The sequence below is a fragment of the Artibeus jamaicensis genome, unplaced genomic scaffold (genome assembly GCF_021234435.1).
Source record: "Artibeus jamaicensis isolate MK-2021 breed Jamaican fruit bat unplaced genomic scaffold, CSHL_Jam_final contig_490, whole genome shotgun sequence".
Lineage (NCBI taxonomy): Eukaryota > Metazoa > Chordata > Mammalia > Chiroptera > Phyllostomidae > Artibeus > Artibeus jamaicensis.
The window spans coordinates 19779409-19803125 of NW_026521861.1; the positions used below are offsets into that span (position 1 = coordinate 19779409).

Below are 23717 nucleotides of genomic sequence, written 5' to 3' on the forward strand. Positions count from 1 at the left end.
CGGGCGGAGCTGCCGCGAGGTCACACCCAGCAGAGAGCAGCAGAGGAGGCCGGTGCTGCAGAATCGGGGCACTTCCTGGGCGGACGGGGGAACGTCATTTCTGAACACGGGCCGAGTCGAGGTGAAATATTAAACACACCTTTATAGAATGATGCCACGGAGCTGCTTCCTCTGCCCACTCAGGGTGGCATAGCCCTGTCCTCTTGACTGCTCCTGTGCGTGGGACACCTTCGAGTTTCCTGGGCCCCTCATGTGGCACCAAGCTGACATGGCCCATGGCCTGCCGTGCCTTCTGGGAAAAGCCAAGGGAAAAGAAAACTAGTCGGACGAGGGAGGGGGCTTCTTAGGTCATTTTTAGGTGTGTTCACCTAAATGCCACCGGGCCAGGCCAGGAGTTATTAGAGACAATGAACTGCCACCATCTTTTTCTGTCTTTAAAACATGTACTTGCAAAACTAGGATTGCACGCTCACCTCTTACCGCAGTTCGTAACTCCTCGCCCCGTTAAAGGGAGGTGGGCATTGGCAGCGTTTGAAACTAAAGAGCAACACGGTTGTAACAGCAAAATAAGCAATGAAACCAGTTCTCTGGGAAATGCCATGCTAATGAAACCATTTTTTGCTCCATTAAAACTGATTTATCATATTACAGGGTGAGTTTTAAGGAAGGGAAGCAGAGCCCACATCTCTCTCTCTCTGTCTTTGAACTTGGGGAAGTAAATTAAGATACTCCTCAGCTCTCTGGAGTAATGGGGGCCCAAGTGATGGATGACACCTGTCGTCATTCTGAAAATGATTTTGAAAAGTCCGCATGGGACGTGTGTTTTCTCGCTCATTGCACATTGTCCCTTGCTGTGCTCCGTGGCGTTTCTCTGCGCAGTTGCCTTGTTTGTATTTATTCTCTTGTCTAGCGCAGCTTCTATCCAAAGATCCTGACTCAGGAGCCCCCAGAACACTGGTGGTCACATCCACACCCGGGCCACGGTTTGGCTTCCCAGAGGTGGTGGTCCTCCGAAGACCAGGCCATTTTCTAAGTTTAAATGTTCTGGGCCACCCTGACCACGTGCTCTTCCAGAGCAGCGTTCGGTTACCGCCCAAGAGTCCAAGAAATGAAGTGGGAGGGATTTTTCTTCCTTGGTATTATTTTTTCCCTTCAAACAACCTGCCCCTGGACCTATGCTATGGTTTGGAATTTCTGAAATTGAAGAAACGTTTATAAACGTTCCTTGGGATTAGACGCTGTCCCAGTGTGAATTTCCAGATCAGCCCCCCCTGTAGCTGCCGAGCAGACACGGAGCGAGGGTCTGGTGCCGTGTGTCCTCGGGGGCAGGGTCGACTCATTTGCTTTACTTTTCTTATGTGGTTCAGCATTTTCCTGATCGATGCTCTTCCCTGTCTCTCTTGTCACCTATCCTGTCCTTTGTCGTGCGTTCACTCATGATGGCTCTCTCGCACTCGGTGACGATGGTCTCTTGTGTTCCCTTGTTCCCGTGACCTCTGGGTCTCTGTGCCCCTTTGTCTCCTCTGGTCTTGGTCGTCCCGTGCCCTCCAGGCTCGCGTTGGACGACGCCATTCGACACAAGCCGCTGAACATGTCATCCCGTTTTTCACCCAGGGTGGCAGGGGAGAATGACTTCCTCCAGACTGTCATTAACAAAGTCATTGCTGCCAAAGAAGTCAACCACAAGGGCCAGGGTACGTATTCCATTGTTTCGTTCCTGCACGTGTTCATATGCCATGTGGTTTGCATTTTAGTTTGATGATGATCAGGATGGCGGTGGTGGTGGTGGTGGTGGTGGTGGTGGCAGTGATGACGAGGAAGAGAACAGTGGTGATGCTGGTGATGGTGAATGTGCTGGTGGTAATGATGCTGGTGCCGATGATGAGGAGGAGGAGGATGGTGGTGATGGTGATGCTGGTGATGGTAATGATCCTGGTGCTGAGGAGGAGGAGGAGGAGGATGGTGATGATGGAGGCGATGGTGGTGGTGAAGATGAGCATGGTGATGAGGACGAGGATGGTGGCGATGGCAGTCTTGGATAATGTGTGTGCCTGGCGTTCGGCGTCGTGAGGGTTTTCTGGTGGGTCCCATTTGTAGGCCCTGCCCCTGTGAGGGGAGGGCCGACTGGGACACAGTTAAATGTTTGGAGACCGGAGGTGAAGAGACCGGAGCAACTGATTGGCTGCCTCCCACCTCAGCCTTCCCCAGCGACCCCCGGTTCCTTCTCGCCCTTGGTGAAACGCTGACCGACTTCCCGAGAGCGTGCAGGGACTGTCTCCTGGCTGCCATGTCACCTGGCTGTTCAGAGAAACATGAGACGTTCGACAAAACCCACCCGGCACACGCTCTTCTCCGGGTCCCCTGGTCCGTGTCGTCCTAATCACTGCCATGCTGTGTTTTCTGGGACCCTTCCTGCTCCCTCAAGAAAGCAGCTTCGTTTTGCCCTCATTCCCCTTCTGTTTTGTGACGATGGGGATTGCGCCTTCCTGACCCCCGTCTAACACTCATCGTTTTTAATCCCCTGCTGACAAGTTCCCAAGCAGCTGACCTTCCGTTGGCAGAGGCAATGAATCAATCACCTCCGGCTGGTGACAGCTGGCACTTGGGCGACCAGGAGTGGCTAGAAAACGCTGTTTACTGAGGCCCTGCCTCCAGCCTGAGGGGAAGTCACCTTCAGAGCCTCCTGTTGAGGTTGCTTTGAGCCCAGATGGGGAAATCCGTCTCTCAGCAGGTTGGCTGTAGACTCTGCCCTTAAACTCCTGGAGCTTTGGTGAGCGGGCCCATGCCCTTGCCTGGTGGCCCATGCCAGGACGCTGTCCTTCCCTTGATGTATGGCCCGCTGTGTGGAGGCACCCACTGCTGTGAGTGCGAATTGAGGCTGAGGATCCCGTCCTCTGCCCTAGATGGGCCCTTAGGCTCTCTCCAGGTGTGACCACCCCCCTCCCTGGCAAACCGCAGCCAAACCAACACCCAAAAGGTTAACGAAACGTGAGTGGTCAAGTCAGAGCCACTTGCAGCTGACTCTGAACTCATCTCCTATTTGCCCTTTCATTAAAAACCACCCTGAGGCCCAATGACAGCGGTTCCCTTGGGTCTCCTGGCTCTTGCAGAGTCCTCAGAGTTTCGATGGACTTTTATTGTTACAGTCAGATAGGAAAAGCAGGGCGGGGTGTCAGGCCAGAGGGAAATTTCTTGGGAAGGGGACCCAAAGCTGGCCTCTGTTGGTCCCACTGGTGCTGTGGCCAGATCCCAGGACGCCAGAGGCCCTTGGGCCGATGCTGGGGGCGGAGGAGTGCCTTCAGGGCACCAGAGAGCTGAGGGGCAGAACATGCTCTGTGCTCCATCGGGGTAGGGGGGTTGAGACTTCTCACGCTCCCGAGAGTTAGCTGCACCTTGGTGTCCCCAGCAGGGACCAGCGCTGTGTCCATGGCTGTGGTCATTCCCCTTGCCCTTTTTCGAGGGTCCCTTCATCACCTGGTCTGCTCTCCTGGAGGGCAGATCCGGGGGTTAGGTGTCCAGTCACTCAGAGGTCTGCTCACCTGCCCCACAGGTCCAGACCTGCCACCAGCTTGTGGCACTTTGTGTGGACTGGAGAGAGGGGGCCCTCCCTCTGGGTGAGTGGGGGGACGCAGTCAGGCACCTGGCTTGGGGGGCCGAGTGTGGTGGGAGGGGGCACCCACCTGTCCTTTGCTACTTGTCTTGTAAGCTGTATAAATGTCTGATCATCGGGGCGTACTCCTGAGACTAATATAATATCACATGTCAACTGTAATTGAAAATAAAAAATGATTTAGAAAATAAACAATGAAATACAAAAAAGAAAGAAGTAGAAGTTAAGTCCCTGGCGGGGATATAGTGAGTGATAATGAGCGTTTGTCCTGTGTCTGCAGAACTGGTGTGTGTCTGGCACACAGTAGGTGTTCATTAGACACTTCCGAGTAAATCAGATTGAGTCAGTAGGCGGCACGGGGAAGGGGGTTTCCCCAGCTGGCGGTGAGGGAAATGTCGTAGCGTCTGTGGTCCTTACCAACCTCGGCCGGCCGGTCTTCCCAGACCACAGAGCTGTCCCCAGGCCAGCTGCCAGAGACGAGGCCGCCCGAGGGGCAGGTGTGGCTCTGTGGCTTCCTCGTTTGTCCCCTGCCACTGGCCACACCGCGGCGCATCGCCCGGGCTCCCTGGAGGTGTGTATCTGGAGGGGCACTAGCTGGACAGACAGACAGTGTGAGTGAGGACAGCTGCCTTTATAGGGCACTTCAGGCCCCACGTAGCTGAGTGGCCAGGGAGCAAGCAGGCCAGGCCCCACGGGAGTCCGAGACAGAGCCCCTGCTGTGCCTGCTCACAGCGACAGCCTGCCCTCGACCTGGGCACAGACACCGTCCTGGAAGAGGCTGACAGAGCCCGGCAGCTGCCCCGTCTCCCGCCTTTGACTTTGTCAAGTCCCTGTTTCCGTTACGTCCAGTCGCGTCGCCGCTTGGGAGTGTTTTCTGCAAAAGGCGCTTCCCCATCAGCCTCCCCAGGAGGGAGAGTGGGGCAGCGTCCTCTCATCCCGCCGGGCGGGCTTGGAAGTCTCGATCATACAGGTTGGGGGACGGGCCGGGTGCTGGCCAGAGCACCTGCGCCTCCTGTGCTGTGACACTGTGAGACGGGGACTGGCGGTGGCGGCCCTGCCACGTGGGGCTGGCCCGGGGGTGGCCTGAGACCCAGCACGCCGCTCCCCGCCTTCCGGGACCTGGGGCGTCGCTCAGCGGTTTGAGACTTTGGCGGGTCAGTGAGGCTGTGAGTCTGCCTCCCGGGTTCCCCACTGCCCTCCTCCTTGGGAGAATGAGAAGCGATAGCCTCGCAACCCACGCCCAGCAAGATGCTACCTTCCGGTCGATCCTAATGCGCATCAGCTCGAAAGCGCCATTGGTCTTGGGCAGACGTGGTGTACGACTGGCGGTAACGTGGTCACCTGTCCGTGAAGCGCCTCCCAAGCAAGATTTGTGTCCCCGCTAATCAGACACAGGTGATTCTCCCAGGCGGCCACCTGTTTCCTGGTCCCCGCCTTTCTCTCTTTCTCGAACACCAGGGCCCCCCCACCTCCTGGCCTGTGAGGAACCGCGGGCCACACAGCAGGAAGTGAGCTTGAATATAATGCGCCCGGATCATCTAAAACCATCCCCCCACTCCAGTCCATGGAAAAATCGTCTTCCACGAGCCTGGTCCCTGGTGCCAACAAGGTTGGGGACCACCGTGGCACACTGTTCCCTGTTAAGGCGTTGCAGTGTGAATTAGAAGTCGCTCATTTGGTTGCTCCTTCGTTGAGGCTGGCTCTGCGATGTCTTCTTTTAAAAACACCCTTGGTGAAACGTGACCCCCTCACCCTTTGCTTCCCCAGGTCTGTGGGTGACTCTGAAGTTACTCCCTGGAGACGTCCATCAGATCAGGAAGGAGTTTCCCCACTTAGTGGACCGGACCACCGCAGTGGCGCGGAAGACGGGCTTCCCGGAGATAATCATGCCCGGTAAGAGCTGCGACCTTCTGCATTTCTGCACACAGTGTGGCTGCGGCCTGTGTCGGGAGTTGTCGCATGGCTGGCCCCTGGGTGCCACGTGGACGGCGACTGGTGGGAGCCCTGGCGCGCAGAGGGCTGGGCGGGGCCTGGTTTTGCATCGTTTCTGCAGGCAGGTGCTGCAGGTCGGGCCGAGGGGTTGCGGATTCTCTTGGTTATGATGACCTGGGAGGGCTGCAGGGGCGGCTGCTCATGGAGCCAGGTGGGCGCAGGAGGGAGAAGGAAGCACCAGCTTGGAGCCCGGCCCGAGAACGCGTGACGGGTCCCCGTCGGCTGCCAGGGATGCTGTGTCGTCCCTCTGCCAGCAAGCCCTGTGCTGCCCCAGGGTTCTTGTCACCCCTACCCCCACGTGCCGGCTGGGAGGACAGCAGTCACTCCTGGTGACGAGGCGGGGGCCCTCCGGAGGTGGTGTGGGGTTCATAGTCCGGCTCCGAGGTCTGGGTCGGTGTGTGCTTGGCTCCTTCTGGGATGAAGGCAAAGGCTTTGTGATGACAGCCCAGGTTCCCCGGCTCCCCTTAGGGTCCCGGAACAGCGTCGGAACCATCCGGAACACGGTCATTGGGAACGGAGGACGATTTAGGGAGCTGCGCCTGCTGGGCTCCGGCTTTGCCCAAGGCCCCTGGGGGAGGGGGACTAGGTTTGATGTCCCTCACCCCCTGGTCCACAGCAGTGAGAGCGCAGGCCCTGGAGGCCCGCGGTGCTCTGTGGCCGTGGGCAGGGTCCTGGCTGCTGGTAGCTGCGGTTTCTCATCCGAAGAATGAGAATAATCCCAATGAGATGTGGGACTCGAGGGCGTAAGTGACAGAAAACATGAGGCCTGTGCAAATGGACGACCCTGGAGGGTACTTACAGGTCAGCTCTAGAGATTGAGGAAGGGACGGAGCCGGCTTCCCGGTGCGCCTGGAGCCCGGGCCCCTCTCCCTGCAGCTCCCTCTGCTCAGCTGTCGGTCCTCTCTGCTTGACAGCTTCCTCTTCAGGGGGTGCTGCCTGCTGCCCCCCAGCTTCTCCCCAAACCCCAGTGCGCCCTGAAGCACAGGGCGTGCTTTTAACCCAGCGTCCCCATGCCCTGCCTGGACTGCTGGGCAGCTGGGCAGGGACGGGCCAGGTGGAGTATGGGGTCAGCTTCCAAGTGCAAGGGTTGCGTGAGGGAGGCACGGACACCCTACAAATCTGGGTGGACACCTGGGAGAGGAAGGGGGCGGGGCGGAGCGTGAATGTGCGCCCCTGGCACGCGCTCCATTTGTTTCTGTCACGGTCCTGGCGCTGCTGGGCCCAGTCGGAGCTTTTTCAGCCAATTAAACCAAATTCCATGTCAGGATTAGGCTCTCTTATTTAATACTTTTCAGTTTCCAAATAACATTCACATTAATACTTGGATTTGATCCTCAGGAGATCTTAGGCATGTTAATATTTACCCTTTGTGTCCTTGGGATACTTCCTGGTTTGCATGTGTAGTCGGCACTCACGTGAATGGTCTGGTGTTTCCATGTAAGCACCTCGGAGGCCTGCAAACCGGTTGAAGGAATCCCCGTCAAGATCCCGCCGCAGCTCGGAGTCCCACAGCTAAGGGGCGGAGGGGGCCAAGCTGCCCATCGCTGACGCCCTCCCCGTGGCCACCTTTCAGAGGGCTCTGCCGTGTGCTTGCAGGGATGGAGGGACATCCGGCGCGCATGCTGTCACAGTTGCGGCTTTGTTGATTCCAGGGTGGCTGGGGACATGCTCCTCCTCCTCCCTCTGTCTTTCGGGATTGCTGTGGGTGGCAGTGTGTGCCACCTGGTGAGTCAGTAGGCAAGACAGTGACGATTGGCTGGATGGAGTTCGGTGGCCCTGCCGTGCAGGAAGTGTGCCATGCTGCACGTTAGGGAGCTGGGGTGCATCGGCTGCATGCAGCGGTCAAGTCTGTGTGCAGTCCGTTCGCTTGGACTTCCCGGTGGACGCCTGTTTGCATGTGGATTTCGGGTGCAAGTTTATGGGTGGCCTCAGGAGGTCGGTCCTCCTGTTGAAGGAAGGCCCAGGGAACTACTAGTCCACGCCGATCCTGTTTCCCTCGTGACTGAGGCTTAAGAAGCAAGTCTAAGCCACTAAAGCCATCTCACAATAGATTTGTGGGGAGGCCGGGTTCCCAGGGGGTGGGGCTCTGGCCTGAGTGAGTCCCGTGTTTTCTGTGGCTTAGCTGTGGCCGACAGGCCCGTAGGGGAGAGATGGCTTGGGGGGCTGTCACTCGGAGCCCAGGCCTCGGGCCCTGTTTGTTGCCTGCGTCCCATGGAGCCGGGCCTCGCCTCGGCTGCATGGAGGGGCTGCCGGGGGCCTGTGCTGCAGGCCCCCCCCCCAGACACCCTGGAGCCCTGAGGGCCCTGGCGGGGTGGCCGTGTGCCCTGAGTTGGGAAGGTGGCGGAGGCTGGGATGAGGCCCGCAGAGCGAAGGCTCTCTGAGGCCACCTGTGCCTCCTTCCAGCGCCTTCCTCCCCAGATGACACCCTGGAGCCGAGGAGGCGTGTGCTGGGCCTGACTCTGGGGCTTACTGACCAAACGTGGGGTCTCTCTCGGGGGCGGCCCCGTGGAGAGCGTCCCAGGGCCGGCGGGAGAGGGGCACCCTGGCCTTTCACCACCTTCCAGCACCTGTCGGTCCTCCGGCTGGTGAGGCCTCCGGGAAGCTGCTGTCACTATTTGGGTCATGGCTTTTGTGCCTTAATAGACTTTCCAGGCTGAGGGGTCCCACATATACTTCCCTGCCTTGTCGGTGAGCCTGTTTAGCAGTAGGTGGCTAAGTGGGTGGGAGGCTCAGTGGCTCGTTCCAGGTCACCCGGCTCACTGGTGGCAGGTCCTGGACCCGGCAGCCTCGCCCCCCGCCCCTGGCCTGGCATGTCATTAACGACTTTCAGTGTTGGGTTCATGGTGTGGTTGCTCCCTTCCCAGCAGCCTCTGGGGCGGTGGTGGCGACCCACTCGGGTTCTTACAATAATGACTTTTAAATGAAAGCTTAATTTACTAGTTGGATACATCAAAGCCAGAGTAGAACAGGGAAAAAAAAGCGCAAATAAGAAAGCAAGGAGATATTTTTTTTCTCGAGGGATCTTTGTTCTTTGCCCAGAGGGGGCTGTTTGCTGCTCTGGACAGAACTTCCTTGTGTCCCCAGTGGGCCAGCAGGTGGGTCAGCTGTGGGAGGTGGCCAGACAGACTGCCGAGTGGCGGCCCTGAGGTACTGACGCTTCCTCCGCATCACGCTGCTGTTGAAGTTGCTACATTTTCCCAGGAGGACCATGGTGGCTGGGAAGGAAATCTTGAGTTCAGTAGCTGCATTTTTTTTTTTTGCAGAATTTAAGTCCCCTCTCACTTTATAACGCATAGGTCTGTATTGTATGTCCATTCTACTTTAAGAAAAAATAAGACACCCGGGTCTGTTTTCCGACAGCCCCGCCGGAAGGAGAGGAGACCCGGCAGAGGGTTTGGCTCTTGACCCGTCCTGGTCCCTGTGAATTCTTCATCAGCTTTTTGTTCAGCTCCTGAATAAATTGCACAAGAGGCCGGCATCACCTGTTACCCTGTGTCCCAGCTGATGTTACAATGTTCTTTGGCTGCCGAGACTCAGATGGCCACCGCCAGTGGTCTCCCGAGGGGTGGTGACATGGGTTGCAGTGAGCCATGGATGCCGGAGAGGGGCCGGGTCCTCACAGACCCAGAAACCGACCGTCTTTGGTCTGTGAGGGGCATGGGCTGCCCAGGGCAGGAACCAAGCAGATAATTAGGGCTTCGAAATGATGACGAGGATTGCTTTTGTCTTGCCTTTGTGGGCCAAGAGCATCAGCATCGGTAGAAAGTGTTTCACGGCCTCTGATACACTGTTTGCAGTGCTCTGCTGGGGAGGTAGCGGAGAGACAGTGTTGCGGAATTCACGGTGATGCACTGAGTAACGGGTTGGCTTTAAAGGTGTGATTTCCCCCCCAGGTGATGTCCGCAATGACATCTACGTGACGCTGGTTCAAGGAGATTTCGACAAAGGGAGCAAAACCACCGCGAAGAACGTGGAGGTTACGGTGTCCGTCTTCGACGAGGACGGCAAGCGCCTCGAGGTGCTGCTTCTTTTGGAGTCGAATCTGTAGCGTTTAATTGGTCCTTTCTGAGTGTTCCCCTCTGTTCCCCTGCAGACACAGAAAGACCCTCTGCCGACCCCCGGCGGAGCCTCCATTCCTTCTCCCCTTCCTCCAGCTTGTTAGGGGCTGGTTTGCACCAGGTCCTGGCCGCCAGCCTGTCCTGGGTGTCCAGATGCCCTTGTTGGCTCCATGTGACACATGAGGGACCTGAGGCCTAGAGAATTTGTCAGCACTCCGGGCTCAGAGCGCTAGCCAGAGGAGGAGCTGGGGTCTGTGCTTGCACACTGACCTTGTACTCTCCTGGGGGGGGGGTGGCCAGGCCCTGCTCCTGAGCTGTCACCACAGCCAGCAGGACTCAGTGTCCTGAGACGTGCTAAGAGGCTACCCCAGAGCAGGTAGCCCTGCCCCCGCCGAGCAACCTCTGTGGACCGTGGTGGAGGGCGGTCCCTGCGTGTGTTCTCTGGGCAGCCCTGGGCACTCTCCTGCCAGCCGGTGCTGGCCTTTGCCACTTGGGTTCACCCCTGCTGCTCCCAGAGGAGTCGGTGGTCCTTGTTCTCCGCTGGGGAAGCATGGGAGGGAGAGTCACCACCTCCTAAATTTGGTCTGTAGATATTTATTCGGACCTACTGAGTAGATCGGGTGACTTCCTGCACACCCCGAGGACGTCACTGTGAGCCAGGGAGAGAAGGGTGGGGCTCGCCATCCCCACGCGGCACAGCCCTCAGGGTCCGAAACGTCTGGGGGCGAGGTTGGACGCTGGCCGCCGCTGCAGGCATCAGCAGATGTGTCCCCCTTGGCCGGGAGTGCGTCCCGTTGGCGACGGGGTTATCGGGGTTTCTGGGGCGCGCTCGCCGCCCTCTAGCTCGTCTAGCGGGGGCGGGAGGTGGGGGCCGCCGCATGCCACGTCATGCTCCTTGAGAGCTGACTCACACTCCTCACGCCTTCCTTTAAAGCACGTGGTTTTCCCCGGAGCTGGCGATGAGGCGCTTTCAGAGTACAAGTCCGTGATTTACTACCAAGTGAAGCAGCCACGCTGGTTCGAGACCGTGAAGGTACCACTGACATGGTCACTCTGTCCCTCGGGTGGATGACGAGATGCTCATTTGCAGCCTGGGGAAGTGCCCCGCCCAGCAGCCCAGGGGCCGCGGGCCACTGGGCACCGAGCAGCGGCGCAGCTTTCCATAGAGTCCCTTGAGGTTGCTAAGGAACCGCACTGGCATTTCTTTGGAATACATTTACTCTCATTTCCCTTTGAACGTAAAAATAGGACTTTCATGGAGACAAATGACAGAGTCTTTTAAAGACAGTATTGTTTTTCTCTTCCTGGGTGTGCTTTATGTGTGAAATGCTGTCTTCACACCAAATGGAGACAAACAGATGCCTGTGTGCAGAGGGTCTCGCAGGGGAGACGGCCCTGTCCCCGCCGTGGCCCCAGCATCTCACAGCGCCCCTTGCTGATGTCACAGGCTTGAACGGCTGCACAGCAGGCCAGCTGTTGGCCGTGGATGAGTTGTGAGATGTCACAGAAAAGCACCCATCCAGCCACCAAGGGCAGGTCCCGTGAGGGGGTGCAGACACCTCGGGTTTTAGAAACAGAGTCTTAACCATGAGGCTCAGCACTTACCAAACCGGGAACCGTCCCCCAGACAGCTCGGCGCCCTTCACTGTTGCCGTGTTCGCAGTCTCGCAGGGCACTTGGGTGCCTTTGGGAAAACCACAGAGGGGGCTCTGCCTTTCCCCACCACAGCTGGGAGTGGTGCAGCGGGGCGGGTGGCTCCAGGGACCGACGCTGTCCAGGGGCGGCCACGGCGCAGAGGTGTCTAAACTGCCTCTTCCATCCCTACAGGTGGCCATCCCCATCGAGGACGCCAACCGCAGTCACCTCCGCTTCACCTTCCGCCACCGATCCTCTCAGGACTGTGAGTAGTCCGCTCGTCACCCCCTGTGTCAGCGGGAAACTCGGGGGAGACTCCACGGGCTGCGCTTGTTCTAGATTGTTCTGCAAATGTTCTGGGACCTGGGCACCCTGACACCACCAGGCCTTGACACTTCCGCTCACGCCCTGCATTAGCCTGTTCCTGGGGGATGTTCTCGGCCCTTTCGTCAAGCCCCTCACAAGAGATCTCAATTTCCTGAATTTTTCTTGTATTTGCTACTTGCTGTTCTTTTGATTTTCTCTCTTCCATTTTGACTCGCATACCGTCCCATCCGAGAGAAACGTCACTGAGGTCAGCGTGAGAGAAGCAAGGCCAGATGGGCAGCCTGGGGAGCTGGGGGAAGGGCAGAGGTGCGGGCCGAGCAGAGAGGGGTGTGTGCCCGGGGGACCCTGGGGACAGGTTTGTCCTCAGCCAGGGCCGGGGTGGGCTGGAGGCCCCCTGCATGAGTGGAATATGAGCGGGGGTGGGAGTTGGCCGGAGCACAGCTGGGTGGGCTGCAGGGCAGCAGGGCAGCAGGGGCCGCTGGAGGGCACACCGGGGTTCTAGAATCCACAGAGGACCCGTCTCAAAATCTGAGCACGCTCCTGCTTATAACAAGCTCACCCTCTCTAATTAATAAATCACAGCAGGGCAGAGGGGTATCTTCTGTAGCATTTTAATTTCAGAATCTTTGTTTTCCTTGTCAGTTTTAAGTGCTCATTATAGACAAGATGCTGTCACCCGACATACCATGACACATCTGTATAATTAATGAAGTCTCCCGGCCCCAGCTCGTGGGGGCCCAGAGACGTGGCGAGCATCCGAAGTGTGATGCTGCCGAAATCATGAGCTGTCAGCTGCTGGAATGATGGTGGCCCCTGGGGCCTCTCCTGCGGCCCATCTGCATACCCTCTGGGTCAGAAGTGGAAGAGACTGAGGCATACTCTTCCCTCCTAGCAAATCAGAGCTGCTTTCCCCGTAACTGGAGCAAGTGATGGGATTTCTTGGACTGGGATCTGCAAATCCCCCTGCACCCACTTGGAAAGTTAGTTGCCCATGTAACTATGTAACAATCTCCAGCAACTTGTTAGCGATTCCAGAGGCTCCACTCATGTTTTACAGGAACGCGGGCAGATGTGTGGCTTTGGGGCCCGCCTGCCTGCCTGCCAGGAGCTGGTGTCTCCTGTTTGTATGAGGCCTGCTTGGGTGACACAGCCCTGCCTGCTGGCACTTTGCAAATTTGTTATCTACCTCGTACAGTCTGCTAAGGAGCATTACCAAGTGCAGTCCATTCCCTTGCTGTGAAGATGTACAATGTTACTAAAAGTATACCTTTTTATTCTGTGCCACTTTGAGTTGGATCATGGGAAGCCCTCAGTATGGTCCAGGTCTTGTCATGGCTGCTTTCCCAGAGACGTGTGTTATTTATGTATTCTTTTCTCTCCGCCCAAACTTGGAATGGCCTATTGTTTTCATCGGAACATGAAGATATTTCATGTTTTCTAGTGTCCTTTCACAAAGAGCTTTATTTGATCCCTAGGGTCTATATTTTTTTATTGTTATTCCTTTGTTTTTGGTTAGTCAATCACTTACTCATTTACTCAGCATTTGTTGAGCACCTACTATGTGTCAGATACTAATGGGCCCTGGAATACAAAGACTAATGAGATGTGTTAGCTTGGGTGTCAGCATCTTAGGGTAAATATTTTGAGCCCTTGACTCAAGGTGGGTGGACGTGTGCGCCTCTGCTCTTTGACCTCTGGCCTTGCATTTCTAAAAAGAGACTTTCTGACTCTGAGACTCTGTTCCCATGCCATACCCAGACTGCATCTGGAGGGACCCACGAGGATCCGTGTCTTTAGTCCACACTGCCTGCCCGTCCCCTCCCGGTCTGGCCCCTGTGCGCCTCGGAGCGCTCACCATCCAGCCTGGCTTCCGTCCCCAGCCGAGCCCCTCCCTGCTCGAGGGCCTCTGCCTCTGGCCATCCCTTTCCTGGGGGGTTTAGGTCTCAGACCCCCTGTTGTTCATCTTCTCAGAGGGGCCTTTCCCAGCCACCCAGTGGGATCGCCCCTCTTCCCACCTTCCCCGCTTCAACACAGCCCCAAGTTCTGTTCTCTCCGTTACCCAAATGCTGTTGGGTGGCATCGCCCCAAGGAGAACAGGTCTTCCTTGAGTACGTAATCTAGGGTGGGCACCGTCTCATGCCCCGGGAGAGGAGCAGAGTGAAACCCACGTTGTGCCTGCCATTCAGGGTCCAGTGGGGGAAACTGACCATGGATGACAGCAACACACATGCACGCACACGTGGACGTCTGGGCACGGGGTGGAGACGAGGACGGGCTGCTGTCTGTGTCAACTTGGGCAGCCACCACAACGGGCTGCAGATGGGGGTGTGAGGGACGGACGTGTGTTTTCCCCCAGTTCCGGCGGCCGGAAGTCTGCCGTCCGGGTGCCGGTGTGGCTAGGTTTGGGTGAGGACCCTCTTCTAGGGTGCAGATGGCTGCTTCTCGCCGTGGACTCCCGTGGAGGGGGAGACCGCTGGTGTCTCTTCCTCTCAGACGGTCCCTGGTGCTGGGGGGTCAGAGGCGCACCCTTGTGACCTCACCGAACCACAGGCTTACCTGCCGCAGTGTTGCATGCGGTGGGGGCTCCCACATGACCATCTGGGGGACCCGATCGGTCCGTGACGATTACGAGGGCGGATGAGCCAGGCGAGGGGAAAGAGAGAGGCCATGCTACTCATCTCCTGCATCAGACAGGCTGGTCCCTGCCGAGCAGCTGGTGCCTCAGCGGGAACTCGGAGGAAAGGAGGGGCGGAGTCTTGTGGACAGATACCTGGTGGGAGAACCTTCTTGCCAGAGAGAAAGGCCCTTAGTCACCCTGGATTCACATTAGTGCACCTGTGCAGAGGGTGAGGGGGAACCCACCTCTTTTGCTTTTCACACCAATAGCCAGTTTTCTCAGTGAATGGTCTGCCCTCTGGCTGTCCTTGACCATGGCCTGTGCTCCCAGACGCCAGCTCTTCCCAGTGGTTTGTGTATCTCTGGGTTACGAACACAACGTCTCCGTTAGCAACACTTTGTAGTTACTCTTGGCCTCTGGCACTGCGGGCTTCTCTGTAAAACCACCCTGGTACCCTTGGGCCTGGACTTGCGAGTCTGTTTCTGGGATCCAGGAGCAAGCTGGAGATTCTTTCTCATTCCCGGAGATTCTGGTGGGATCGCTTTGAACTCAGGCTGATTTGAGCGTCGTCGACCCTGTTATGATGTCTTCTTGCTGGTCATCCTGGTCTAGTTTTCCCTGTACTGATGTCTCCTTTCAGTCTGTTGATACGGTCTTGTCACTTTTTCCGTCACAGTGGCCCTTGCGGCGCCTCCTGGCGTTGTGTTGCCCGGACAACGGCTGAGGGTGGCTGTTGATTTCTGTTGCAGCCAAAGACAAATCCGAGAAGATCTTCGCGCTGGCGTTCGTGAAACTGATGAGATATGATGGGACCACGCTGCGGGACGGGGAGCATGACCTCATCGTCTACAAGGTAGAATGGGTGACAGGCGCCGGGTGGCAGCGGCTCACCGCGCCACTTCTTCCCGGGCTCCCCGGCCTGAGCCGGCCTCCCCACCTTGGGGAGAATGCCGAGGTCCGGCACCATTTACCTGCGCAAACGCGCATTTCCCACGGCCCACCTTTTTGCCGCTCCGAACGAGAGAAGACGCTGTATGGTAGTAACACGTCAGGTGTTGTGTAAAGTGATGCTCTGTTAACGTGAATTAACCTCCGGGAAGCAGACACCTGGTGAGGAGAAACAGTTCCAACACCTGATAAAGAGCAAATGGCAGGACGGTTCAAAGGATTGAGGGCAACAAGGGGTAGAAAGCCCGTGGGCTGCTGACCGTGGCCCAATCCACCCCACAGGCCGAAGCGAAGAAGCTGGAGGACGCTGCCACGTACCTGAGCCTGCCGTCCACGAAGGCGGAGCTGGAGGAGAAGGGCCACTCGGCCACGGGCAGGAGCATGCAGAGCCTGGGCAGCTGCACCATCAGCAAAGACTCCTTCCAGATCTGCACGCTCGTCTGCTCCACGAAGCTCACCCAGAACGGTGAGTGGGGGCTGGGGCGTCCCCCCAGGGGTCTTCCCCTGAACCCCACCCTCTGCTTTCAGTCGAGCAGGGAGGCCTCTGCCTGTCAGCCCGTCTTTCCTCCGTAGTGGTCCGTGTGGGCGTCGGTGGCCTGGGGAAGGGGGCGACACCCATGGGACTGGAAAGCCCGCACCCCCACTGTGATCTGAGATTAACCTGAAAGGGAAGTGAAGCCCACAAGATCTGGAGTGAGCCTGCGGGCCTGGGGTTGAGAGCTAGACCCCGGCAGTGACCTTGAACTCCTTCCCGTGGTCCTTGTTGTCCTCGTTTGTACACTTGGTCAGTCACTGAGAAGACGACCAGTTTTCTTTAGTTTTAGTCGTTGGTTCTGACGCCACGTCTAGTCCCCCCATCAGTGAGATAAGGTGCCCCCGGCTGATGGGCACACGAAAGCGCAGCCTCGACCCGGCGCCAGGTGGTGCCCAGGCCCCCTTCCACCCATGCCAGCTGCTCCACATGGTCACCTCCGCGTTCGGGCTCCCTGGCCTCATGGCTGTCTGGCCAGGGCCCTTCTTGTTCAGTGCACACTGTCTGGACGAGGCAGAGGTCCCTCAGCCTGAATCCCCCCCGGAAACACCATGTGGCAGCCGTGGCAGGGTGCTCTGTGCTGTCTTGGAAATCAGCTTGAAAACCTGACTCTTTCCTCTTAGCTCCTGGTACAGATTTTGGTGACTAGTGTCTGTCGTTGTCCTGAGTTGTGTCCCTGGGTGTTGCCCATAAACGTGGCAGACGACTCAGATTTGCCCAAGGGACAGTCACCATTTGGACACATAACAGGACAAAAGGAAGGCCATCATCTGGAGGCCACCGCGTGTGGCCGTGGGAGGTACACCAGGTGTTGGGGCGCACGCCCTTTCCCGACAGCCCCCACCTCTGTCTGCATCCTGCGGAACCGGGCTGTTCCCGCTGTGCTTCCTCACCCCTCCTGAGCGTGAGCTGTGTGGGGGAGGGGCCGCCTCTCAAATGCACAGAGTCACTGGGATACACGTCTCTCATATCCCACCTGGAACGCTGTGAGCTGTCCTGGCTCACGGGCGTGCAGTCACCTCCCTGAAACCGGGACAGCCCTCCCCCAGCTGCTGGGTTCTGTGTGCGGCGGGGCCGAGGCTGTGCAGGCCTCTTCCGGTTTGGTGCCAGCAAGCACGCGGCCTGGAGGTGCGGGCTGGCTGGGGCTGGGTTACGGAAAGGGTGCCCCCAGGCCAGACGTCACGTCCTCTCTGGACGTGGTCTGATCGTCCACGGGCCTGACAGCTGCCCCCAGGACCTCACTTAACTCGGGGCCTCGGCACCTGCCCGGTGAGGGGCCGTCCTCCGTGTGGTCTGACCACAGGCGCTGACCATTGAGCTCTGGGTCTGCTTCACTGTGGAGGAACCACCAGCTTACACACATGGGCCATATTCTTTATTTTTTAATTTTTATTTGTTGATTTGAGAGAGAGAGGGAAGGAGAGAAGAAGAAGAGGAGAGAAAGAAAGAGAAAGAGGGAGAGAGAGAAGCCTTGATCTGCTGTTCCACTCATCTGTGCACTCGTTCCTCGTTCTCGTCTGTGCCCTGATGGGGCATCGAACCTGCAGCGTTGGTGTACCAGGGCAGCACTGCAACCGTGTGAGCTGCCCAGCCAGGGCCCAGGTGGGCCATACTCTCTGTGCACGTTTAGAAGTTGTTACTTGGAGCTTGGGTGTATTTTCTCCATGAAACAATTTTTCTGAATAGCAGTTAAGTCGTGAGACCCATCACAGTCCTTCTGAACCCACATACTCCCGCAGAAGAAGACTGGGAACTAGGAAATTCCCAAGGTATGAAAGCCACAGAAGTCTCCCAGGGGGACAGTCCTTTCACCTGGGAGCCTCTTGACTCTCAGCCGGCCCAGGGTCCGGTCCCTGCTGGGAACTGAGGGGTGAGGCCCCCAGTCTCCCAGCAACCGTTGCTGGGCAACAAGGAGATTCTGATGTGAGCTGCTCGCTATGAGTTAAGGGGACACCTTTTGGCTTTAATTTCACCCCAGCCAACGATTCCTCCTGTGGGGTTGGTGGCCTGTCAGGTGTGTGCCAGACAGGGCCTCCCCAGCTGGCATTGACCCCAGACGCCCAGGTTCTCACAGGAGAGTCAGCTTTCTGTGATGCCTTCCGCTCTGCTTCGCCCAGGTGCACGCTCGCGCAGACGCAGGGTGCAGAGGCGGCCGCAGCCCGCTCACGTCCACGGTGCTGCGAGCTTGCACGGATGGGACCTGCGTTGTTAACTGCTGTTAAAAACACTGGAGACTCCCGAGTAAGGAGGTCTCCGAAAACCCGGGGATCTGGAGCATGTTGGTGGGATGTAGCCTTTCTCACCACTTCCCTGTCAATTAGAAACAAACGCACCTTAACTGTCACCATGTGTGGCTAACATTCTCAATCGCCGATCATCTCTCTGATGGGCGGTTGCCATTAGTCTTGATGGTGGGCATTGTGCTGAGCCTCCACGTCCTGCCGTTTAGTTCGTGCACCAACCCCGCGAATGAGTGAACATTGTATCCATTCTTCAGAGAGGAAAACAGGTGATGATTCCTGCCCTAGGCCCTACCTAGCGCCCGTGCTTTGCACGTCCACAGTTACTTGGCACGCTGCGCACTTTATATTTCACCGTTTTCAGCCCTGCCGGCCCTACGCAGGGCAAGGTCCCAGGAGCGGGGACGTGCAGATGTTTTGGTGCTCACCAGAGGTGCGTCTGTGCCCCCGAATTCCACTTGGGGTGTTGTGTTCCCTGAAATTCCACCTGTTGCCAAGATCGTGTTTGTCTTTTCAGTATTTCCTAGGGATTTGCTTGGGGAGGCAAACTCTGCAGCTGCAGTTTGTTCCCGATGAGCATCGATAGGAAATCGGGTGCCCTTCACTAATTGTGTTTTTGCATGTAACGGGTCTCATGACCCGTTGACCCTCGACCTCCCCTAGAGAAGTGCTGGGTCTGCCTCCTCGCCTTACAGTCTCACTGCCTTCAGGTCCTTCGGGCGCCGTCCTTTTGCATCTTACACAGCTTACACGTCTGGTCTGTGAAAGCCCAATACATTCGGCTGGTGGGTTTTCAACTGGACAACAGACCACAAGAAACAGCTGTGGACAGCCGGGCCTGCGTGGGGTCAGCGGGCTCTGCACCGCAGTGGTCCCCAGGGGCCAGGGTCCCTGTTCCCTTGCAGCATCGGGACCTGAATTTATGTTCCTTCTTGTAAATTACTTTCTGTGAACAATGCAACAATAGAGTTTCACTCCGAAACTCGGGAGAAGCGGCCAGCACGGCGTCTGGCAGGTGCGTGCGTCACCTCTCTGGCCCCCTCCTGGAGAGGGACCGGGCCAGGCCGCCTTTCTCAGGCTCCCGAATGACCCTCGCAAGTTGTTACGTGGAATGTAATGGAGTGAATGGAGGTGGAAGCAGTGAATGCGGCCCCACTGGGTGCCGGGCGGGTGCTCCAAGTAGTGGCACACGTAGCTGGGGAAGATTCCCAAAGAGGGTGGGTTTTCTGTCGCAAAGCTTACGGAGCGGCCTGGTGGGCGGTGTGCACACCGCCGATGAGGCTTCGCAGCCAGGAACTGACCTGCCCTTGTCTTTCAGTGGACCTTCTGGGGCTCCTGAAGTGGCGGTCCAACACCAACCTGCTGCAGCAGAACCTCCGGCAGCTGATGAAGGTGGACGGCGGGGAGGTGGTCAAGGTGACTCGGGGCCCGGGCGTGGGTTCGATTTGTTTTCCTCCTCTGTGTTTTTACTGGCAGCCACTTCCTCCCGAGGGGCCGTGCGGTTCTGGTTTTGACCCCTCAACAGAGAGCTCCCTTGGGATTGGTGTGCACCTCTGAATGGATGGGATCCTCCCGGGACCCCACTGTGGGGTGGGGCTGCTTCACAGGAAAGGCCGGCCTTGGGTTCTGGCTCCTCCCACAGGTCCTTTCTGCCGGGCAGACGGAAGTACGTGGCCTCATTCAGCTGGTCTTTCCCTGCTGTGAGAGGGGAAGCAACTGTGCCTCTACAGAAGGTCACGGTGGGGGTCAGGGCCCTCGCCTGCCTCGTGGGGAGCACTTGTGGTCATTACCTGACTGTGTTGGCTACTCACCTGCAGCTCCTGAGGCTGACCTGGGACCAGGTGCCGGAGGCTCGTCCGGGCTGTTGTCCCACCTGCACCCTGGCACCGATTCCTTCGCCTCCCACAAAGCAGGCTCTGGAGGGAACGTGAGGGGTCCCCTCAAATCTCTGCAGGACCAGACAGTCAGACGAGGCTGGAGTCCTGCTTTATTTGGGGTTGCTGCTGGTTCTGAAGTTTTCTTCAATATCAGGGTCTGCTTATCTCTTTTTCGCCCAGATAACTTGCACAAAGCAAATGCACGCTCCCCTTGGCTGGTGAGTGAGGAGCCGGCCCCCCACTCGGGGCGTTCTGTGAGCGAGGTCTCTGCAGGCTGTTCCGGCCTCCGTGCCTCCCCCTCCTCTGGAGATGCAGAAGGAGACGGGCTCATCTCTGTAGAAATTAATCACATAAAGTGGCTTCAGTTAAACGGCAGCACGGTCCGCGTCAGTATAAATTACTTTGGTTGCCTCACTTTCCTAACAATTTTGTTGTACAACCATTGAAATGCCCCCTGTTCTCCGTTTTGAATCATCTTTTTAGGTCCTTGTCAGCTACCCTCGAGGGACCCTGTTAATTGCATTTTAAACGCCCCTGGGTCCTGCCAAGTCCCTGATTCGGGGGGAACCTAGGGGAAAGAGTTGACATAACTTCAGAAGATACCCAGTTAATGGAATTCCGTCCTCTGCCATTTTCAAGTTCCTGTGTCGCATCCGGAACTGGTTGTACTGCTGTTGGCCCGTGGCCGTCCTCGCCCCGGGAAATCGGGGACTGGCTTACGCTGTTCTCCGTTCCCACGATCTCGTCTACGATCCGATCGTTTTTCCCTGGAATGGTTTTCACATCTCTGCCCCGGGGGCCAGGTGACCTGTCTGCACCCACCTCATTGGAATGATGCTTCCTTGGCCAGTGTCGCCTCTGTGCCCTTAGGCCTGGAGAGGTGAAGCAACTTGTCTCAGGTCACCCAGCTGATCCTGGGAACCAGGCCCAGAGGGGTCCCCAGCTTGCCTGGGGGGCACCTCTTACCCTGTTGACTAGTAGACTGTGGGTTACTTCCGTGTGTTCAGGGCCTTTCTTCTGCGGAATAGAGAGATGACATTGCCTGATAGATTGAGAAAAGCATTTACATATTTAGTGGGGATACCATTTCCCATTGGGTAGTTTCGGTTCTCCCGTGGAGCTGGTCTCAGAGAGAGCGTGCTTGTCCACAGGAGACCTTCTGTGGCCCCGTGGGCGGGACCTCCTCCACAGTGCTTGCGTCCCTGCACCACTGTGGCCACGGCCAGGTGAACAAGGCCACCACTCCTGGCTTTTGTGCTCTATGCTGTGATCATGTCACTTGTCTGGGGGAACCATGACGCACCAGGGCTCGGCACCTGGACAGTCTGTCGGCAGTGACTTCAGGCGGCTCGCAAATGGCAGAGTTTGGATTTTGCAAAGACCTTACCATCTGCAAAGGGTGGGAAGCAGTTCAAAAGTAATTACAGTTGAGCTCGTTGTCACTGGACTGACGAGACCAGGAAAGGGCTGGGGAGGGCCGGCCGGAGGGACTCCCCTGCTGCCAGCCCCGCCGTTGGACGCAGCGCACCTGCGTCTGTGTTTGAAGTCACTTGTCTCTGATTTTTGTCTTGTGCGTCTGGTGGCTGGGAAAACCCTTGAAGTTCCCAGTGTCGTGGGTGATGCTGGGCCACGGCGGGGGTGAGGGCAGTGCCAGAGCTCACTCTGTCCCCTGGCCCCTGTCTCTGCAGTTCCTCCAGGACACCTTGGACGCCCTGTTCAACATCATGATGGAGAATTCCGAGAGCGACACTTTCGACACGCTCGTGTTCGATGCCCTGGTAAGAGGCCCCCACTTCCCCTCCAATCAGACATTCAGATGCCCTTCCACACGGCTGCCTGTGATGCTGGGCGAGGGGCCCGTCCCAGGGGCTTTGAAAGCATTGCCCTGTACGTCCGGTCAAAGCAGATGAATGGAGAGCCAGGTGGTTTCTTCCAGTCTCGCTCTGGCCAGTGCAGTGTCTCGGGGGAGGAGGGGTCAGCCGGCTGACCGGCTTCTGTCCAAGACTCTTACGGTTCGTTGAATCACATGGCGGGGACGATGCAGATGAAGGACCCCAAAAGGGTTTGCGTTACCTTGCTAACGACAGTATTGGTTGATGTCACAGGTGTTTATCATCGGACTCATTGCTGATAGAAAATTTCAGCATTTTAATCCAGTTTTGGAAACTTACATTAAGAAACACTTCAGCGCAACTTTAGCCTACACGTGAGTTCTCTTGGTTGTTTTCAAACCGAAACTTTTCTTTTTGTATGTTTGTTATTAAGAGTTTCTTTCATATGCTTTTGTCTATGATCATACATTCCCCTCCTCAAAACGCTGAATATACTGGGATAATTTTTATTATTGCTTCCCTCTTAACAGAACTGAAAAATCTTGTCCAGAGAGGTACGTTGTCGGTCATTCTAACATTCTGGACTAAATTCTTTCTGTCCTCCACGTCTTCTGTCTGACTTTGCTCACATCGGACGGAGTGGAGAGATGGGCAGCGTGCCCACCCCCCTGCAGCTGCCCAGCGAGACCTTGTGAATGAATAAATAAACTCGTGTGTTCTTGTTTGGAGATTATGGGCCATTTCGTGTCAGTGAAGTTCAGTGTGGTACTTTTCAGTGCACCGTTTTGTACATGAAAGAATGCCTTCCCTTTTGTTCCAAAAGCTCCCGCCATGACCAACTTGGATTCTTGATGCCTCCCCCAGCTGCTCTGGACGTTGTAGGTGCCCCCGTGAGTCTTGTCCACACCGCAGGGCGAGTCTTGTCCAACCCGCAGTGCCGGGTTGGGGGCACAGAGCCCACTCACCCAGTGCTGAGCGTCACGGTCCTGGGGCTCGGCCACCTGGGCTGAAATCACAGCTCTGCCCCTTACAAGTCCATGGTGCTCAGCTCTCCGGTTTCAGCCTTGGTCACTGGTACAATGGGCACAGTTACAGGTTTGCTGAGCATTCGAGTGAGTTCTTCTGTGTCAGCTGTTTGGAATACTCCCTGGCTCCTGGAAGCACTGGGTGGGTGTGAGGTTTCGCTGTTATTAGAGCCACTGGAAGGCAGTGCCTTCTGTCTCTGACCATGGGGTTCACGGACATTTACTCAAACTTTTAGCTGTGTGAGTTGCAGAGAGAAAAGAGATTTAAGTCATTTCTCTTTTAAATGCACTTTTGTAAATTGTAGTTGACAGACAGTGTTATACTAGTGCCAGGTGTACCGCGTAGAGATCCGACCTAATTCCCGTAAGAACCTCTCCTGTGGAATCAGTAGAACAGTTCAGTGCCGTTAAATTGGGTCAGAGCTCCCAGCTGGGCCTTGACCACACTCAGGTCAAAGCTGGGGTGCAGCCATGAGCGTGAGGCCAGAGGTCCAACCCGGCCAGTCCTGGCACCGGGTTCTCTCCTGTACACGTGAGGGCCTGTTTAGTGGGGGTGTCACGAGGGGGCTGAGAGCAGTGAAGTCCCCACGCACACAGGACAAGCTGTGGGGGCTCTGTGTGTTTGCTCTGCTCCAAACCTTCTGTTCCGCCAGTGGTGGTGCCCTGTTTGCCTGACCTTGGGACCACTGCTTACAGACGGTTGAGGGGGTCCACGTCCTGGTCTTCCTCTGGCAGCCCGAACACAACCTGGGTGGGTGGACAACGTGCCGGCAGCTGCCCTGGGATGTGACATCATCTCCGCAATTCTGCTTTTTCACCAAAGTGTGGCCAAACAGCCCTCTTGGGATTAGAGACTTCATTCCCAAAACTCAGAACGGTGGGTCAGCAGCCGCACCGCAGTCTGGGTCCTCGGTGAGAGCCAGGGCCAGTTTGTGGGCGGGAGAAGCAGAAAGTGCCGTTTATCTTTCCTTGGCGATAAGATCGATTAAAGGTGGCTGTAGGCAGTGGGTCCAAGTCTCATAGA

The 23717-nt window shown here is 57.0% G+C and overlaps 1 protein-coding gene across 2 annotated transcripts in view; it reads left to right on the forward strand.

Moving 5' to 3' along the window:
• The window catches only part of DOCK1 (dedicator of cytokinesis 1), a 364555-nt gene that overhangs the window by 63825 nt on the left and 277013 nt on the right, over nt 1-23717 (forward strand). Inside the window, exons 12-21 of one of the 2 annotated variants that reach the window (XM_053668427.1) lie at nt 1552-1694; nt 5378-5503; nt 9496-9620; nt 10595-10693; nt 11488-11560; nt 14989-15092; nt 15470-15653; nt 19278-19375; nt 21525-21614; nt 21942-22042. In XM_053668427.1, the coding sequence (XP_053524402.1) occupies nt 1552-1694; nt 5378-5503; nt 9496-9620; nt 10595-10693; nt 11488-11560; nt 14989-15092; nt 15470-15653; nt 19278-19375; nt 21525-21614; nt 21942-22042 (1143 nt within the window). The remainder of the gene's footprint in view (nt 1-1551; nt 1695-5377; nt 5504-9495; nt 9621-10594; nt 10694-11487; nt 11561-14988; nt 15093-15469; nt 15654-19277; nt 19376-21524; nt 21615-21941; nt 22043-23717) is intronic. The other variant, XM_053668428.1, reaches the window with a different exon arrangement.